The 18,129-nt window shown below is 38.1% G+C and overlaps 1 protein-coding gene across 4 annotated transcripts in view; it reads right to left on the bottom strand.

The window, feature by feature from the left end:
* Nucleotides 1–18,129, bottom strand: part of LOC148351123 (uncharacterized) — an 86,011-nt gene that overhangs the window by 22,992 nt on the left and 44,890 nt on the right. Inside the window, exons 1-3 of one of the 4 annotated variants that reach the window (XR_015847119.1) lie at nt 14,612–14,955; nt 13,570–13,628; nt 9,535–10,051 (exon numbers count right to left, since the gene is read on the bottom strand). The exons of 1 other annotated variant lie outside the window; for it this stretch is intronic. Coding sequence is in view for 2 of the 3 variants with exons in the window: in XM_088320191.1 (XP_088176317.1) it covers nt 9,932–10,051; nt 13,570–13,628 (179 nt within the window). In the remaining variant the exon portion in view is untranslated. Of the gene's footprint in view, nt 1–9,534; nt 10,052–13,569; nt 13,629–14,611; nt 14,956–18,129 lie in introns of those variants that run through there. 2 more of the 4 variants (XM_088320191.1, XM_088320193.1) reach the window with 2 other exon arrangements.

The following is an 18,129-nucleotide window of genomic DNA, read 5'->3' as shown; positions in this document are numbered from 1 at the left end:
CGGTTAAGTGTGACACTACTGTATAACATGCCAAAATGGTTGAGGATTTGGAAAGTACAAGTACATTTTACCTCATGAAGGGCTCAATGGCCCTGAGGTATGGAAGCTCGAAAGTACCAAAATTAAAAATATTACAGGAAAAGAGAAAAAATGTGAGATATGACGAAAATGTGTGAAATATAATTCTTAGAATATGGTTTCATAAGAAACATGCACTCGAAATCTTTTAAAGGGACAGTGTGTATAAATTGACCCCAAGATGTCTCTGCACTGTGGAGTGCAACCGAAATAAAAGTGCTTGACAGGATGAATAGGGGAGTCACAGTGCCCACATAAGCACTATTTTTCACTGCCTCTAGGTGATGCTCATGTTATGGAAAACTCCAGTAACTCTAGTTTACAGTCACGTAGTCACACCAGCAGTTCCTGTTTTGGATGTAAGTTGCTAAAAATACTTTATAAGAAAGCTAATTAAACGATTTAGGTTCACTATCAAGACATTTCTAATAAAAACTCGCAGGAAAAAACCTTAACCGAGAACGAACGTTTTATCCAGAAGCTGTAGCAAAGAAACTCAAACGTTTTGATTGGGTAAGTGTTAGGAACTATAAACAGGGCATGCGCACTTTTACTCCATTGCCCAGCGCCTGTGCTAAAAGTAAATACGTAAGTATCTTCAGTTGTAGGAATTTTTGACATTTTCACAAAATAACTTGGCTTGCATCAGGTTTGAATCAATAATTTGAGACAAATTGACAGACAAAATGAGCCTCAGCACTCATAAGTGACGGCGGGAGGGAGTCGAATTTTAAGTCACTCAACACTCAAAACGTCACACAGTGAAAATTAAAATCGCTGAATGAGAGTACCGTAGAAATACTACGACAGTAATACGGTAATAGAGAAATGCCCCTAGAGGTATACTAAACAATATCACAAAACTAACGATTCAATATAGTACTTTAAAACAAAGACATAGTACACTACATCAATTAAAAATAAATAAAAAATAAATAACTACAGAACTAAATACCAAGTTAAGTGCAAGAAGGGCATTTATGAGCTGGCTCTCTTCAATAAATTGAGAAAAAAGCAGTTTTGTCCAATGAAAAAGACTGACTTAACCAATTACCAACAACAATGACGTAATCTCGAGGCGACGAGATCTCATTAGCTAAGATCGGCGTGCAGAAAAATAAAATCTCATACAGCAAGACCAAAGTAACGATGATGTAATGCGTTGAATCTTTGTTAAAGAGGAATTAAATGATAATGACAATTTAAAGGAAAAGTTTGCGTCCCCAGCATGGATGATGCATCTGGGACACAGGAACATGGTGAAATGAGAACACTGAGTGTATACAAGATAATTATACAGAATAGTTTAAAAAGAAAGAATGTTTAAATAACAAAACTAATCATCTCTCGTTGAATATGCGAATGGCAAAAGGGTAAGAATTTTTAAGACGTGTAGTTATGCTCCTAATAAAGCAAGGGCGAGTAAAACAAAGAAGACGACTGGAAACCGTCCATAATTTTAGTGTCCATCTTTTCGTTGGTTATAAATGGACAAATTCAAAAGAGGCGTAATACATAAAAAGATTGTTTCCTTAGTTTTTCTCATGTTCAATAATAGATTACTAGTGGTATGAATGATTTCGAATTATCAAAAAATTGAAAGAAGTTTGAAAATGACGACATATTATCACAGGGAAGAAAATTCGAGACTAGAAATCATTAATAACGTAGCTGAAGCTATTTCAGTCACTGAATGAAATATTTCTTTTAACATAAGTTATTTAAATAAGGATAATTTGCTGAAAATTGGGTATGAAAAACTTGAGACAAAGGTATGAAAAACAACACATTAGGTAGTGTTTTTGGAGTTCCCCAGGGTCTTGAAAAGCACTATATAAATCCAGACCATTTATGATGGAATAGGACATATACCTTTACGGACATAGTTACAAAACGGGTTCACATATTGTAACTGACAATGAAAATTTGGCATGACACTCCATCTTCAGAGTTAGGTAAAGGAACGGAAAAGATAAGGTTATAGTTATAATTAATACAATATTTACACAAGAATGTGCATTTGAAATGTTACATACAGTTGAGGTTTGTGTAAATATGCATTTGGTGAAAAATAGTCATTGTAGTGCAAAAAAGGTTGTCAGCATTGTGCAAAACATAACAGTATTTTTATAGATAAGCTATGAAAATAAAAGGAAATTATTAAAAGGATCAATATCTAATTGAAGGCAAATAAACATAGACATAACATGTTGTTCTGCTTTAGAATAAGAAGATACGTACCACGCAATACATAAAATTTTGTTATAGAAAAAGATGCTGAGCACAGGGGTGAACGAATTAATCAGATAGATAGATAGATAGATACTTTACTCATCCCCTGAGGGAAATTCACATTTCCAGCAGCATCCCTGAGCTGAGAACAATACAATAATAAAGCCAAAGGAATACAATATACAAATACCCAGTGTGACGTGCAAATGTCCACTTTAGCATGTTATATAGAGTAACTAAATAGTGCTACACAGAATACATATTGCAGTAAGATTCGGTAATGTCCAATGTAGGTGGTGTTGTTTAGTGTACGTATTTTTGCGAGTTGAAACCCATATCCATAGGACAGAAAGTAATCCAAGTGTTGCAAGGCACTGATAAAGTAAGCAAAAATAAATAAACAAATAAATAAATCACAAAAGTAGCGAAAATAACATGGGAGCTGCTGGAGTGGCTGCCATTCGTGACGGCGCCGGAAGTAACATTATCAAATACATTTTTCCACAATTGGGTCAGAATTAAACCTCTAGGGTTTAATCCAGCCATTCATGTGCAGTAAACCAGAGGAGAACAAGAAATGGGATGGTAAAGTATTACAATAATGTAAATCCTACTACAGAAATTCTATGAAATTACTAGAAAACGGAATATAGAGCTTGAAAACCGGGACATAGTATATGGTACGGCTATAATTCTAAAAAGACCAACTACAGAAAATCTGCAAGAATACTGCTACAAAACTACAACAGCATTAATAATAGCGCTACTAAAGAAATCCTGCAAAAATATAGCCTCAGGTGTACTACAACCTACTTCGAAAATATTACAGAATCTTATTTAATCTTATTTTGTAAATATTATAAGATACTACTGCAGGAATGGTTGAGTTAAGTGCAGACCGGACCAGAACTCAATCGCTTAACGACCAGTTACTTCTATTCGGCAAAATTGTCCAACGCTTAGGGAATAAACGGGGCGGCAGCTGGCTTGCAGGCTTACAGGAACTCAGACTAGGAATACTCATAAAACAGGCTTTTACTCAGATTGGGCAAGCCCGTAAGAAGGACACTCGCAAATTAGACGGTCGCCACGGCGACCATGCTGGACATGACAGAAATACTACATACGTGCACAACTACAATAACACAGTTGTACCTCTACTTATAAGTTTAATTGGTTCTAGCAGTAAATATGGAATGATGAAACTATTGTAAATCGAAACACATTATCAATTTGAATCAATTGGATTGAAACGGGATTAGTCCGTTCCGAAAACAAACGAACCTTGTTGAATCAACTGCAATTGCCCTGAAGGTATGCTGGTGTTCAGTAGGGGTTCATACATATACACAAAATAGATAAACATGAAATAAATACAATGAAATATAACATCATAACTGTAAATGAGAAAAACTGGGTGTGTCCCCAGGCTCGTGACGCCAAAAGTTTGCCCACCCTTGACTTAGAACCATTGTTTTTGGGACGATGGACTGGTGGTTAATTGCGCTTTTAATGACGGATTTCTTTTTAGGTTCTTTTTAAGAAGCAGAATGTTGGAAAAACAAAAATTTTGAGCTGATTGTAGGCGATGATGAAATAGGTCGATAAATTCTCTATAGAGCGTGACGTCTCGTTTGGTTTCATGTTATAGTCATCATAGTTCCATTCCACTCCATTCAGTTATTAGTATCGATACGACGACACACACACACGCACACTGCTGTCGTCTTAATAAAACTGAATCGTCTCTGCACCGCACAACACAGCGGCCACGATCACACTCTCAGTCCGCTCTTGGCGCCCATACTCAGTCATCCCTCTCCTCAGAGCGCCCTAAACCTTGCTTCCTTGATTGAGTAGAAGGACGTGTATAACTAGTGCAATTGCGATAGAAGACAAGTTTGAATTACTGAAATTCCGAGTATTGTGGGATGAGTCAGACGAAAGAGAGACATAGATTGTGAACTTAGGTTTTAACTCAGGGGGGAAGTTGAGACATTCCGTAAAAATAAGTTAAAACCTATTTTTTTCCGAAATTGATGAAAAATTGTCTTCTGAATAAGCTCTCCATATAACTGTTTTTTGAGATTCAAATTACGAAATTTGGACGGATAGAAAAATATTACACAGAAGAAATGTTGTAATATTACAAAATTTACAATGTTTGTCAAATTGATTAACAAAAATCAATTAAGATAACCATTCACCATTAGCAAATCGCCCACATTGAGAACATTTTGGGATGGTATTTTTCATTTTTGGCAAAATCATTCACTTTGAGCGTGAATTACCTGCTTTCTTTGCAAAATACTGTTATTTTGAACAAGTTTACTTACTGAAGAGATCATATATAGGTTATGATTTTTATAAAAGGCAAAACAAAGAGTGAATCATAACAATAAAAACGTCTTTTCTTGGGTTAAATTGACAATTTAACAATCTATCCTGGTCATCTGCCTCGAGGGGAATGGCCAACAGCAAGATAACACGTTGAAAATCAAAAGAAAATGCAAATAAAAAGTGCATACAAATTTTTTCTCGGATGTGATCAATCTACAAAAGAGAACACTCAAACACTCAAATCAGGGTAAATGATTCTGACAAGGATAATGGTTAAACTGATCCAGTGACTGTATTTAGTGAAAAAGCAAAATTTGAAATTTAGAACTGACAATTTAAAAATAAATTGTTTATCTTCGAGTTAGAATTTTGGGATAGAATGCTCAAAATGGATAGGGCATCTTATAGTGGGGATTTTGATTTTCACTTAAAATAAATATAAAGACGTGCAACCAGTCGGAGTGCCGATGGACTACCAGAAACCAAATGTGTTAACGACAGTACAGACTAAAGTGACGGATAATATGCTAAACCTTAATGTGACGATACAGGCGAGAAGGGTACCGACACACCATAGTCCAGAAAAACCTACACCCACGGCGACAGCACTGAAGAGTGAGGTTACAACGCCGACAGCCAAAAATGAGTGCACGGCCAGTACGTAAAATTCGGGAAATTGTGTAGGAGAGGAAAACCATAACTGACTCGGTAGTTGTGTAGGCACATGGCCTCAATGTGCACTGACTGAATTTGACTAATTAACTTAAATTTTTGTGGGCCATCTGTCTTGTTTTATGTTTTATGTTTGTTCAATGTTGTAAGTGTTTGTATTCTTTCCTGTATTCTCATCTTTCTTGTCTATATGGTTGTCCAGCGTTTAAGCGGCCCACGTAACTGAAAGGATTAACGGAAAAATATCGAAGGAAAAGGGAAAAGGGAACAATACGGTGCTCATTGAGGCGAGGAAAACGTTTTTAAAGAGGAAGACGGTTTAAAATGTATTGTTTTAGATAGAACCGATAGCACGTCTCGTTAGGAATCGAAAACGTTCGTTTTTTTTTTAGAAATCGTTTTGACGCTAAGGGTGTGCAACGTAACGTCCAAGAGCCTATGGAGTTCCCAGAAAAATAAATGTTTTTTCAGTTGGAAAACGATGAATTTAGGGGTGAAAAGTCTAGAAAAATTATGTTTGGTTATTTTAGGTGCTTTAGATTATGTTAATGCCAGAATAACACCAAGAAAGGATAGAATAATATCAAAAAGGAAAAAGTTAACCTATTCCGGTTTTCAGTTCAAAATTGGAAAATTAAGGAATGTGAAGACGAGGAAAAATCCAATTGAGTGAGTTGGGATGGATTAATTTGAGATAGAAGCATTGTTGTACGAGAATAGTGGAAAAACGTGAGTAAATACTTTCTTTTCACAAATATATTGATTTCTAATTGTGATTCTTTTGTTGGTATGTCACACTGCCGGGGAGCAAGCTGCTGTCTGGGATGGTCAGGATGCATCGTCGCTTCCGGGTTTTTGGCTGCATGGAAACTGCGCGTGATGCCTGCTGGGATGGACACTCACTCCAACATCTGACTTCACGACACCCGTTGACGAATACGACATTGCATGGTCTTCAAAATGTTCGCGGGAGTCAGGCCAAAGGCCGATGTGTATGCTGTATCACTATCCAGTCATGCACTCATCTTGAAATGTATCGACGACTGTTACCAAAATTTGTTATCACTCACTTATCAGTTCATTTATTCATTTACCTTTATCACGTACCGATCAACCGTCGACGGTCCACGTGTATAATCCAGTGTGTACGGATAAAGATAAATGAAGGGGGGGTTAGTGCATGGGTCAGATGTTTGGAGTGTTGGGGGTTTTTGTAAATGAAACATGAACAATGAAAGTTAAAATGATCACAGCAGGCTGACCGCCAGAATTTTATTTTATTTTCGATTCGCGTCTATGATTTGTAATGCTTTAACACTACCCTGTATTCATTTTTGATTTTAATTTCTGTTCACAATGGGAGTATAAACTCCCAAAGGGGGGATTATGTTGTGGCAAACAGACTTGCACTTGTAGAATAGAGTTGCATACATGTAGAAATGTAGAAAGATTGTGGTAAATAGACTTGCATTTGACGTCAGTAAAAAACTCAGTTCGGGAAGTTCTTGGCAGACAGTTGAGTCTCTGTATACACTGGGCAAGGAACGAAAGGTCTCTGTATACACTGGGCAAGGAACGAAGATCTCTGTATACACTGACGTCAGACTGTTTGGAGAAGCCATCTCCTTGTCTCCTAATAAGGAGACAAGGAGATGGCTTGAACGAGAAAAACAAAATTCCTTTAAGTAATACGTGATACAGGACCGCCTTTTGGGTTGTACTCAATCGAAGCCTAATCGTCACTACCAGCTTTAAATACATTGTCATGTTCCTAGCTTTGTGAGATCTTCATTGACGAATCAATAAAGTTGTATCTCCCTCCACGCGGCTGGCTCCTTCTTTCTTATCCACTTATGAGAAGACTTTTCTCTCGATTATCGAACCTCCAAATTTCTCCAACATTTCGACAACAGTACCAGAGCCCAAGCCGTGCGTAGAGGTGAGTCCGACTATATCTAGTCGGAATTTCTCAACCTCACGCACCAACTCGGGCTCCTTCCCTGCCAGAGAGGTAACGTTCCGTGTCCCAAAAGCCAGTTTCTGTAGCCGGGGATTGTCGCGCCAAGGACCCCTCCCTTGGCTGCTACCCAGCTCTCTGTGCACCCGACCCCTTTGGCCCCTCCTACAGGTGGTGAACCCATGGGAAGAGGGTCCCACGTCGTCCCTTCGGGCTGTGCCCGGCCGGCCCCCGTGGGTAAGGGTCCGGCCACCAGGCGCTCGCCAGCGGACCCCACCTCCAGGCCTGGCTCCAGAAGGGGGCCCCGGTAACCCGCGTCCGGGCGAGGGAAATCGAGGACCAAAGTTTTCTCTCATCATTAGGGGTCTTCTGATCTGCGTTTTGTCTGGCCACTCACCTAGGACCTGTTTGCCATGGGTGACCCTACCAGGGGCTTAAAGCCCCCGACAACATAGCTCCTAGGATCATTGGGACACACAAACTCCTCCACCACGATAAGGTAGCAGATCAAGGAGGATATATATATATATATATATATATATATATATATATATATATATATATATATTCACACACACATATATAAATATATATATGCAGTGGTTAGCGCTTGTGCGGCACAGTTCATGTCATGGGAACCTGTCGTGGGTTCAAATCCAGCTCCGGACTTCCTGTGCGGAGTTTGAATGTTCTCCCTGTGCTTGCGTGGGTTTCCTCCGGGCACTCCGGTTTCTTCCCACATTCCAAAAACATGCATGTCAGGTTAATTGGCCGGTCCAAATTGTCCCTAGGTGTGAATGAGCAAATGAGTTGTCTGTCCCTGTGTGCCCTGCAACTGGCTGGCAACCAGTTCAGGGTGTCCCCTGCCCACTGCCCGGAAATGGCTGGGATGGGCTCCAGCCCCCCCGCGACCCTAGTGAGGATAAGCGGTGCGGCTAATGAGATGAGATGATATATATATATATATATATATATATATATATATATATATATATATATATATATATATATATATACGGGTGTAATAATAAATTTAATTGAAATTCCTGCTGAAATATGTGTATAGTTTTTGGTAAATGTCCAACAGTCCAACAGTGCCATCTGCTGGTATGGGGTGGGGTCTGGTTTTGGCTTCTAACATGTGACCAGGAGGCAGGGTTTGTTGTTAGTCTTACCAGAGAGAACTACAAAGGCAAGACATATCTTTTGGTGCTCCACAAAAGAAGTTAATTTTAAACATTATAACCCCAGCTGACAAATCTCTCACCATGCATAGTAATGTGATTGATATTGTCAAGCTGTTTAGGTTTATTTTCGTTTTGTTTTTGTTTTACTAAATATTAATTCCCCTTGTAGAGATCAAAGAGATCAGACCCAGCAGAAAAAGCTAATGTTGTGACTCATCCATTTGCAGGTAAATTGTACCCATTTTTATACTCATTATTGTTTTTATTCCTATTTTATCATATACATTAAAAAAGGATGATGTTGGTTAAAATTCAGACTAAGGAAAAACATGTTGAATTCATTGTAAACGTTAAAAATCCACCATACGATCTCTTGTTAAAAGTATCTTGTTAAAATGTAAAGATGTAAAAATGTATTGTGATATTCTAAAATGTATTTTCTGTAAAGTGAAAAGAAAGCTCTTTGATATGCTTTGTTGTTAGTCTTACCAGAGAGAACTAAAAAGAGATCAAAGAGATCAGACCCAGCAGAAAAAGCTAATGTTGTGACTCATCCATTTGCAGAAACTGTAATAATAAAAACCTCATCATGCAGTCCAGCGTGAATGTGGATCTTTGGTGGGACACGTACACCGCGGTTACGTATATATATATATATATATATATATATATTATATATATATGTTGTTTTTTTTTTTAAGCATTTTTGAAGGGGCGTCGCTACTTTGCAGATTTTCACTTTTCGCGGGTGGTTTTGGTCCCCATTAACCGCTATAACCGAGGGATTACTGTATGTATTATGCAAAGTCTTTAAAATTAAAATTGCTGTCAGCCTTCCACATATTTTTTTCTTCAGTATGTCGGAAATGCCGAGTCATGCCAGGCATTGTTGTTACGAATGTAAATCAAATCGTTTACATTCTGACTTAGCTGCAATTAATGGTCGATTTAGAAAAAAGATAAAAAGGGCATCACGTCACAGCAGAGAAAATAATGCAAAACTACAAAAGAGGAAACAGAAGTAAATTAGCATTTCTGTAAAAACTAAAATAATACACTAGACTCAAATTTAATTAGAGATGTTATTAATTTATTACTTGAAACAACAGTTCATTTTCATTTATTGATTATGTATTGGCCGACGTGGCCAGATGAAAAAACATGAGAATAGCCACATAAGACATACAGCACAATATACAAATGTGCACAGCGTGGATAATTATTTGGCAGTTGGTTGGTTGGTTGGTTGGTTGGATCACTTAACCACTAGCCTTGTAGGGGCGCCATTTCATGCATTGCGTCTTTGGCAATACTGTAATATATACTGGTGGTGCCCATCCCTCTCCAGGCCAATTTGTTTCCATCCTGTCTCAAACAGGGGACCTTCTTAATGTTAGGTGAATGTTCTGCCGTTAAAAAAAATCTACATTTTTGGACCCTCGAAAAAATTGCACTCCTTTTCATTTTAAACATTCAATTCATGCAAAAACAGAACAGGAAAAATGACAGAAAACTTGAGATAAGTCATTTTGAAAAACTGCTGGTCAGGTATTTTCTTCTGTTCGGATAAATTCACACCTTGGTTCTGAAAAACAAAAAGAAAGAATGCCCATTTCACCAACCTCACAAATCTGTCTTTTTGATTCTTCAGAGCTTCATTAAAATATTCTACTAACATTATAAACATCAAATAAAGCCAGTCCTAAGACGATACAACATGTTTAGGTTTTCACAATTGAACTTTTGATACACTTGAAACTGACACATTTTAAATGATCTGCATTTTGTATAGCGCTTTTCAAGTCAATGACTTCCCAAAGTGCTTTACAATGTGCTTCACATTTCCCAATAGCGGCCTTGTGTTGCAGCCATGTAAGACGCAAACCTGCTTATTGGAGGTATTAGGGGTTCAGTGTCTTACCCAAGGACACTGCGACATGTAACACGGACAAGCCGGGATTCGAATTCAAGACGAGCGCTCTACCTCCTGAGCTACTGCCGCCCCTAAATCAAACCAAATGTGATGTACATATTGTAGGCTTTAGCATGTCAAGTACTGATTTTCCAAAAATGCACCACTACCCATATTCATTTGTTTGGTGCTAAAACTGTTGTATGAAAAAAAGTTGGACTAGAAGATCTTCAACGGGGGTTAGATACCTCTGGGTTCGTGCAAGGGTTGCCTCTCTAAAACATTGTTGAAAACAAGCATTCATGTACTGTATATATATCATTTTTAAGTCATGATTTATTTACAGGGTTTGGACACCTTTCATCTCCAAATTCATGCGCTTTTGAAAGACTTTGGAGGCCAAATTACAAAAAAAAAGCAATCCGGTGTGAATCATGTATTCTGCATCTGCCAATGACATTTTAATTTTTGATCTTGCATGTGCATTAACCAAAACGAATGATTTTGAGTAAATCACAAACACATTTTAGGATGTGAACAATACATGTGTAAATATCCATCCATTATCTGTACCGCTTATCCTCAGTAGGGTCACAGGGGTGCCGGAGCCCATCCCAGCTATCTTCGGTTAGTGGGCAAGGGACACCCTGAACTGGTTGCCAGCCAGTCGCAGGGCACACAGGGACAGACAATTCGCCCGCTCATTCACACCTAGGGACAATTTGGACCGGCCAATTAACCTGACACGCATGTTTTTGGAATGTGGGAGGGAACCCGAGTGCCCGGAGGAAACAAAGCACGGGGTGAACAAGCAAACTCCACACAGAAGGTTCGATCTCATGACCTCAGAACTGTGCTGCACACGCGCCACCGTGCTGGCCATGAGTTAATATATTTGAGAAAATTTTTCCCCATATAGGTTTTGAATAAATTTAATGGTAACTTACAATTTCAGTTGCAGGTTGTTATTTCTTATACAATTACTAGAAAACGCTTCCTTCCTTTTTTGCACAGCCCAAATGTCCATAATTGATAATCATTGCACTCAGACAGCCGAGGAACATAGCAACAATTTCCAGCATTTACAAGCACTTTTCAAACCATAAAACACAATATTATAATTCAAGTATTTTCAAAGATTTCAAGTACCCGCACAAACCCTGTAATAATATCATTGTGGGAAAGAATAATTATTTGACAAAATAGGAAAGTCAACTGGGAGGATCCAATTTTGCAAAGAAGAATCGGCCAAAATTCCTCCACAGCGTTGTGAAATACTCATTACCAATAATCTTAAACGTTTGATTTCTGCCATAAATGGCCCAACTTGCCATTTACATTCTCTCAAATGGCCAGATAGCACAGCGGCGCAGTGGTTAGCGCTTGTGCGGCACAGATCATGTCATGGGAACCTGTCGTGGATTCAAATCCAGCTCCAGACTTCCTGTGCGGAGTTTGTATCTTCTCCCCGTGCTTGCGTGGGTTTCCTCCGGGCACTCCGGTTTCCTCCCACGTTCCAAAAACATGCATTTCTGGTGAATTGGCCGGTCCAAAATTGTCCCTAGGTGTGAATGAGCAAATGAGTTGTCTGTACCTGAGTGCCCTGCAACTGTGTCCCCTGCGTTCAGTGTTGTTCCCGTAAACATTGTAATGAAATCTTCTCAGAAATGTAATGGGTGTACTCCTTTCTGTGATATACTCTACTTTTAATTATGCTATAAAACAAAGTGATTATAAAAAGTATATGTTTTTTTGTCAGTGGTTCTCAACCATTTGTCCAAAAAAAGTGGAACTATAAACATAACACTACTGTACAAACAGCCCATTGATAAAGTTAGGGGGAAAACATTGTACAAACATTAATCTTACCAAGTAAAACGTTATTGTTGGCAGATAAATCAGCTGAATTTTATCATTTATTTTAAGGAAAGAAACATTATAAAACAAAATGACCAAATTGTTGTGCCAGTTGTCACACATTTTGATCATTTTTGTATTTTTACTGGGAAAACATTTAAAATTCACATTGCCGTGGAAAAAGCTCTTGCCCCCTTCCTGATTTATGTGCTTTTGCATATTTACCAATCAGGTTTAAGATCCTCACATCAATTTTAATATCATACAGAGACAAACCAAGGAAATACAAAATGAAGTTTTGAAATGTTAATGCAAATTAGGGCAGAAAAAAAATTGAAACCTATCTGGCCTTTTGTGAGAATGTAAATGGAAAGTTGGGCGATATATGGCAGAAATCAAACGTTTAAGATTATTGGTAATGAGTATTTCACAACGCTGTGGAGGAATTTTGGCCGATTCTTCTTTGCAAAATTGGATCCTCCCAGTTGACTTTGTCAAATAATTATTCTTTCCCACAATAATATTATTACAGGGTTTGTGCGGGAACTTGAAATCTTTGAAAATACTTGAATTATAATATTGTGTTTTATGGTTTGAAAAGTGCTTGTAAATGATGGAAATTGCACAGCACTATCTAAAGGATGTATAACGTACGGTACCCCCAGCCTCTAACTTAGCACCTTACATAAGGAAGAATTGTTGAAATACATCATTCATTGAAGGTGCACCTTATAATGCGGTGCGCCTTATAATCGTGAAAATACGGTGCACTCTGTCATACTAGTCACTGAAACACCCAACGAGGCACACCATGCTAGTGGCAGACTGAAGAATCACTTATATCTCACTTTTTGTTCGTGAACAGTCCTTGGGCGTATTGGCATGTCCTGGAACCACAAGTTTTGGTTACCTTGCATGAAAGAATTAACATTTTTTAGAGGAAAATAATCTTTTACTCATAATATTTGGATTAGGAAGTTATACCCAATATTTTATTAAACTAAGGTATGTGCGCACAGTTGAGTCTGTTTTTTTTTTCATATTGGCAAGGGCATGTCTGCTCTTTCTAAACTTTAATTTAGTCCTCTGGCACCCTCACGTGTTCTGCATTTACAAAATCAGTTTGGAATTATTATTGAGGAATTCAGGTGACACACAAAAACCTAAAAAAAGCCCATCTTTCTCAATAAAAACACAAGTTCTGTTTTTCTTTCTCTTTCCCTAAATTCCATTTGAATTTCAAAACTTTGAACCTAGAGACACTCGGAATTCCTTTGAATAACCGGGTAATACACAGTGCTAGTTAACTCAACCATATTCAAATGAACACTCACGGGCATCATTTTGTTGAGGCGGCAAACTTGGGACTCTTTGTGCGTTCCCTGGATGGACTCTGCACACAAAACAGAAAAAGTTTGGTTCCTACCAAAGCTTACACTTCCATCATGAATAGCCTCTTATGTTGGAAAATGTGCTGGAAATAACTCTTGAAGAGAGCATTTTCTTTTTTGAGTTACAATTTGCATTCTTAGTTATTTTAATAAAGTTGCAACTAAACCCATAATGAAAAAGAATCGCCAAACAAGTAGGGTACTCCCTGTAAGCTAACGCAACGGGTCACAGCCATACATTCTTAACGGCCCAAATAATCACTCATTTGACATAAGATTTGTGTCATTATTTTATTTACACAAAAATATTCGTACCAAGCACATTATTAATTTTATCATAAACAATCATAAATCATAAACAAGTGCCAAGTCGTTTCATATTGAGAACTAGCTCATCTTTCTAAGCCCCGTAAAACAAACATTGAATTCCCTGTTAACAAATCATACTCACTTACTCGCCAATACAACGGGCCACAAGCCATACATCGTTAACGGCTCATAACATCACTCACTTAAAGTCAAATTTGTGTCATTATTCGCACAAAAACATTTGTACTATATCATTAACAGACAGTTCATTTAAATCTGCCGACATGAAGTAGTTATAATTGAGTCCGCAATGATATTTTTTTTTAACTTTAAATTTTTCCCCATACAAGTTAGCTAGTTGGCTAGCTAGATTTAGAATATACATTTGACATGTTACTGCACTGAAAAATATGTTAAAAATAAATAATTGCTTGCCTTGTAGCTTCCCTGCACATTGCATTTAACACAAGCAAACACCAAATAGTGTGACATTATCTCATTTATCGAAATAAAGGGTTTTGAAAATTAGCTACTGTCTACATTGTGGACGTGAATAGTATTCTTTTTGAAATTTGGTTTTATTCTCTGGTAAAGTGATCCAGACCGAGAGTTAATTTACCGAACACAACTTTAAACTCACATACACAAATACATAAGTTATATTCATTCCACTTGCCGCAGTCTCCCGAGTGTGTCCTCCACAGCTCTCTTAAATTGTTTTTCCTCCATGCTTATCAATTTCCAGGCGGTGCAAATCATTGAAGCAAATCTCAGGCGGGAAAACGGTTTTCATTTCACCAAGTGGCTTCCCTTCACCCTTTATGCCCATAACACAAACTGAGTCTGCCTGACAATATATATTTTAAAGAAACGGCAAGAGTTCTGCCTGACTGTTCTGGCTCCACAATGGGATCATGCTTGGGTAATGTGGCGAACCTGCTCCGCCCTAGTAGTAGTAGTAGTAGTAGTAGTAGTAGTAGTAGTAGTAGTAGTAGTAGTAGAAGTAGTAGTAGTAGTAGTAGTAGTAATAACAATAATAATAATAATTGTAATAATAATAATTGTAATAATAATAATAACAACAGCAGCAGGAGCAATAATAATAGTAATAATAATGACAATAATAATAATAATAATAATAATAATAATAATAATAATAATAATAGTAGTAAAAAATAATAATAATAATAATAATAATACAGCCACTAAAAAAAGTGAAAGTTGTCAGAACCAACCGCTTACTGGGTTATTCATTTCGGTTACAATTTTGTTTCAGAGTTGGTTTCACCGATAAGCAAAAATTAATTTTTAAAACATTCTTGAACACAACACTTAGTTTTATATTTGTAGTCGATTTTTTCATTTAATCTTCTGCAATTGGTGATTTCGTATCTCAAAGCGTTAGCAATGATAGCAGCGCTTGAGCACTTTACTGCCACGCCCCTTGGCAACGGTGACAGACGTCATAGCCGTCGCTAGGCCAGATCAAAGAGGCTCTTTGATGTTTCCCAATATATATTGGAGAGTTTGCAGGCCTCCCTCCAAATTTTGCTCAGACACTTCAACAGTTGACACGGCAAGGAACACAATCAACAACCGTCCAACTGCCATGTCGTTTACGACTAACAACATGGTAAGTTAATTTTTGACATGCATATTGAACAAACTCTGCCATTATTTGTTTTTGTTTGAGCAGCATAACTGCAGGTTGAATTGAATTGAACTGGGATGTGTAAACGTATTGACGTCTTTCCTCACCCAAAGCCATCAGAGAGAGGCTTTTGCTCACCGTTGACTCTAAACACGACTAGAAAATGAAAGTTTAACGAACTGATGTTTTTCTTTTTTTCATTCAAGAGCTCGAGCGACTCAGAGGATTTCATGGAACAGTGCTCGATCGCCGCATGGCGACACCTCGAACTGATTGTGGCCCTCGGTGAAAAGGAAAAGAAGGAGCAGATGACAAAAACGGAAAGGAAGCGCATGGAGAAGGAGTACAAGGAAAGGAAGAAGCGTGAAAAGAGAGAACAGAAAGACCTGCAAAGGAAAGAGAAAAAGAGGCAGGAGTGCGAGGAAAAAGAAAGGAAGAGGCAAGACAATGAGGAAAAAGCAAGGAAAAAGCTTGGACAAAAACTGAATTTCAGACCAACAAAAAAAGCTGTGAACTTTACCTGTGACATCCGAATAGATTTGTTCACGGGGAACCATTCGGTCTCTGTTCGCCCCAGTCCCTAAAACGTTTGCCCCTTTCCCCCATTCTTTTCTATTTGTATATAATAAAATATTTTGCCATGAAACCATTCAAACCCTGCAATGTTTTCTTTTCTTCCCTGGGAAATTCAATTAAAAACACTATAATATAATAAAACATTTCTATAAGAAAAACACGTCTAAAACTAAACTAATAAAACAATTGGATTGAGTTCAACCGCCGATGAATTTACTAAACTTCAACCTTAAGTACTTAAATAGAGAACATGTACATGCTGTCAGTTATAAGAGCAAAAAAAAACTCACGATAGTGCTTCTTCCTCAACCGTACCATCTCGTGGACTAAAGGAGGGGGGACGTGCATCCAAAAATCTTTCGACGAAAATAAATAGTCATCCAATCTATGTATTATACACTGTCTTTATAAATTAGAATTACTGCCAGTCCTCACATAATTTTTCTGCTGTATTTCGGAAATGCCGAGTCAAGCGAAACAGTGTTGTTTAGAACTTTAGAGGAATGACAAGTGACACCGAATACCTAAGAAAAAAGTACATCTTGCCCCACAAAAATCACATGTTTTGGTTTTTCCCTCATTTTTGTGTTTGAGCAACAATTTGCATTCATAGTTTTGTTATTGAACAATTGCAACCAAGCACATTATTTGGGGGAATCAAACGAGTGCAAAGTCGTTTCATATTGAGAACTAGCTGATCTTTCTAAGCCCCGTAAAACAAACTTTGAATTTCCTGTTAACAAATCAAACATGCTCCCTGTAGGCCAATACAACGGGTCACGATCCATACATCATTAACGGCTAATAACATCACTCACTTGATGTCAAATTTGTGTCATTATTTGCACAAAAAGTTGTTCTTTATCATTAACAAACAGTTCATACACTGCGACAGGCCGGAAACAAGTTCAGGGTGTCCCCTGCCCACTGCCCGAAGATGGCTGGGATAGGCTCCCGCACCCCCGTGACCCTACTGAGGATATGCAGTACAGATAATGAATGGATTTATGGACGGATGGATATCCTAAAGCGTTAGTCGTGTAGCAACACAAGCACACTTTACTACCACGCCCCTAAGCAACGGTGACAGACGTCATAGCTGTCAGTTGGCCCGATCAAGGAGGCTCTTCGATGTTTCCCCATTATTATTGGAGAGTTTGCAGACCTTCTTCCAACTTCTGCTCGGACACTCCAGCAGTTGACACGGCAAAGAACAATATCAACACCCGTCCAACTCCCACGTTGTTTACGACTAACAACAAGGTGAGTTATTTTTTTTACATGCATATCTAACAAACTATGCAATTTTTTGTTTTTGTTTGAGCAGCATAACTGCAGTGTAACAATTGAATTGAGCTGGGATGTGTACACTTTTTGACGCCTTTCCTCACCCAAAGCCATCACTTTTGCTCACCGTTGACTCTAAACATGAAATGAAAGTTTAACGAACTGATATATCTTTCTTTTTTTTCGTTCAAGAGCTCGAACGACTCAGAGGATTTCATGGAACAGTGCTCTATCGCTGCATGGCGACACCTAGAACTGATTGTGGCCCTCGGTGAAAAGGAAAAGAAGCAGCAGATGACGAAAATGGAAAGGAAGCGCATGGAGAAGGAGAACAAGGAAAGGAAGAGGCATGAAAAGAGAGAACAGAAATACCTGCAAAGGAAAGAGAAAAAGAGGCAGGAGTGCGGGGAAAAAGAAAAGGAGAGGCAAGACAACGAAGAAAAAGAAAGGAAGAGGCAAGACAATGAGGAAAAAGAAAACAAGAGGCAAGACAATGAGGAAAAAGAAAGGAAAAAGCTTGGACAAAAACGGAATTTCAGACTAACAAAAAAGCTGTGAACTTTACTTGTGACATCCCAATGTATTTGTTCACATGGAACCATTCGGTCTTTGTCCGCTCCACGTCCTAAAACATTTGTCCCTTTCCCCCATTGCTTCTACAAGACACATGTCTGTTAATT

Source organism: Urocampus carinirostris, chromosome 16 (genome assembly GCF_059441175.1).
Source record: "Urocampus carinirostris isolate Australia breed hairy pipefish chromosome 16, RoL_Ucar_1.0, whole genome shotgun sequence".
Lineage (NCBI taxonomy): Eukaryota > Metazoa > Chordata > Actinopteri > Syngnathiformes > Syngnathidae > Urocampus > Urocampus carinirostris.
This window is presented reverse-complemented; position numbering and strand designations above follow the sequence as displayed.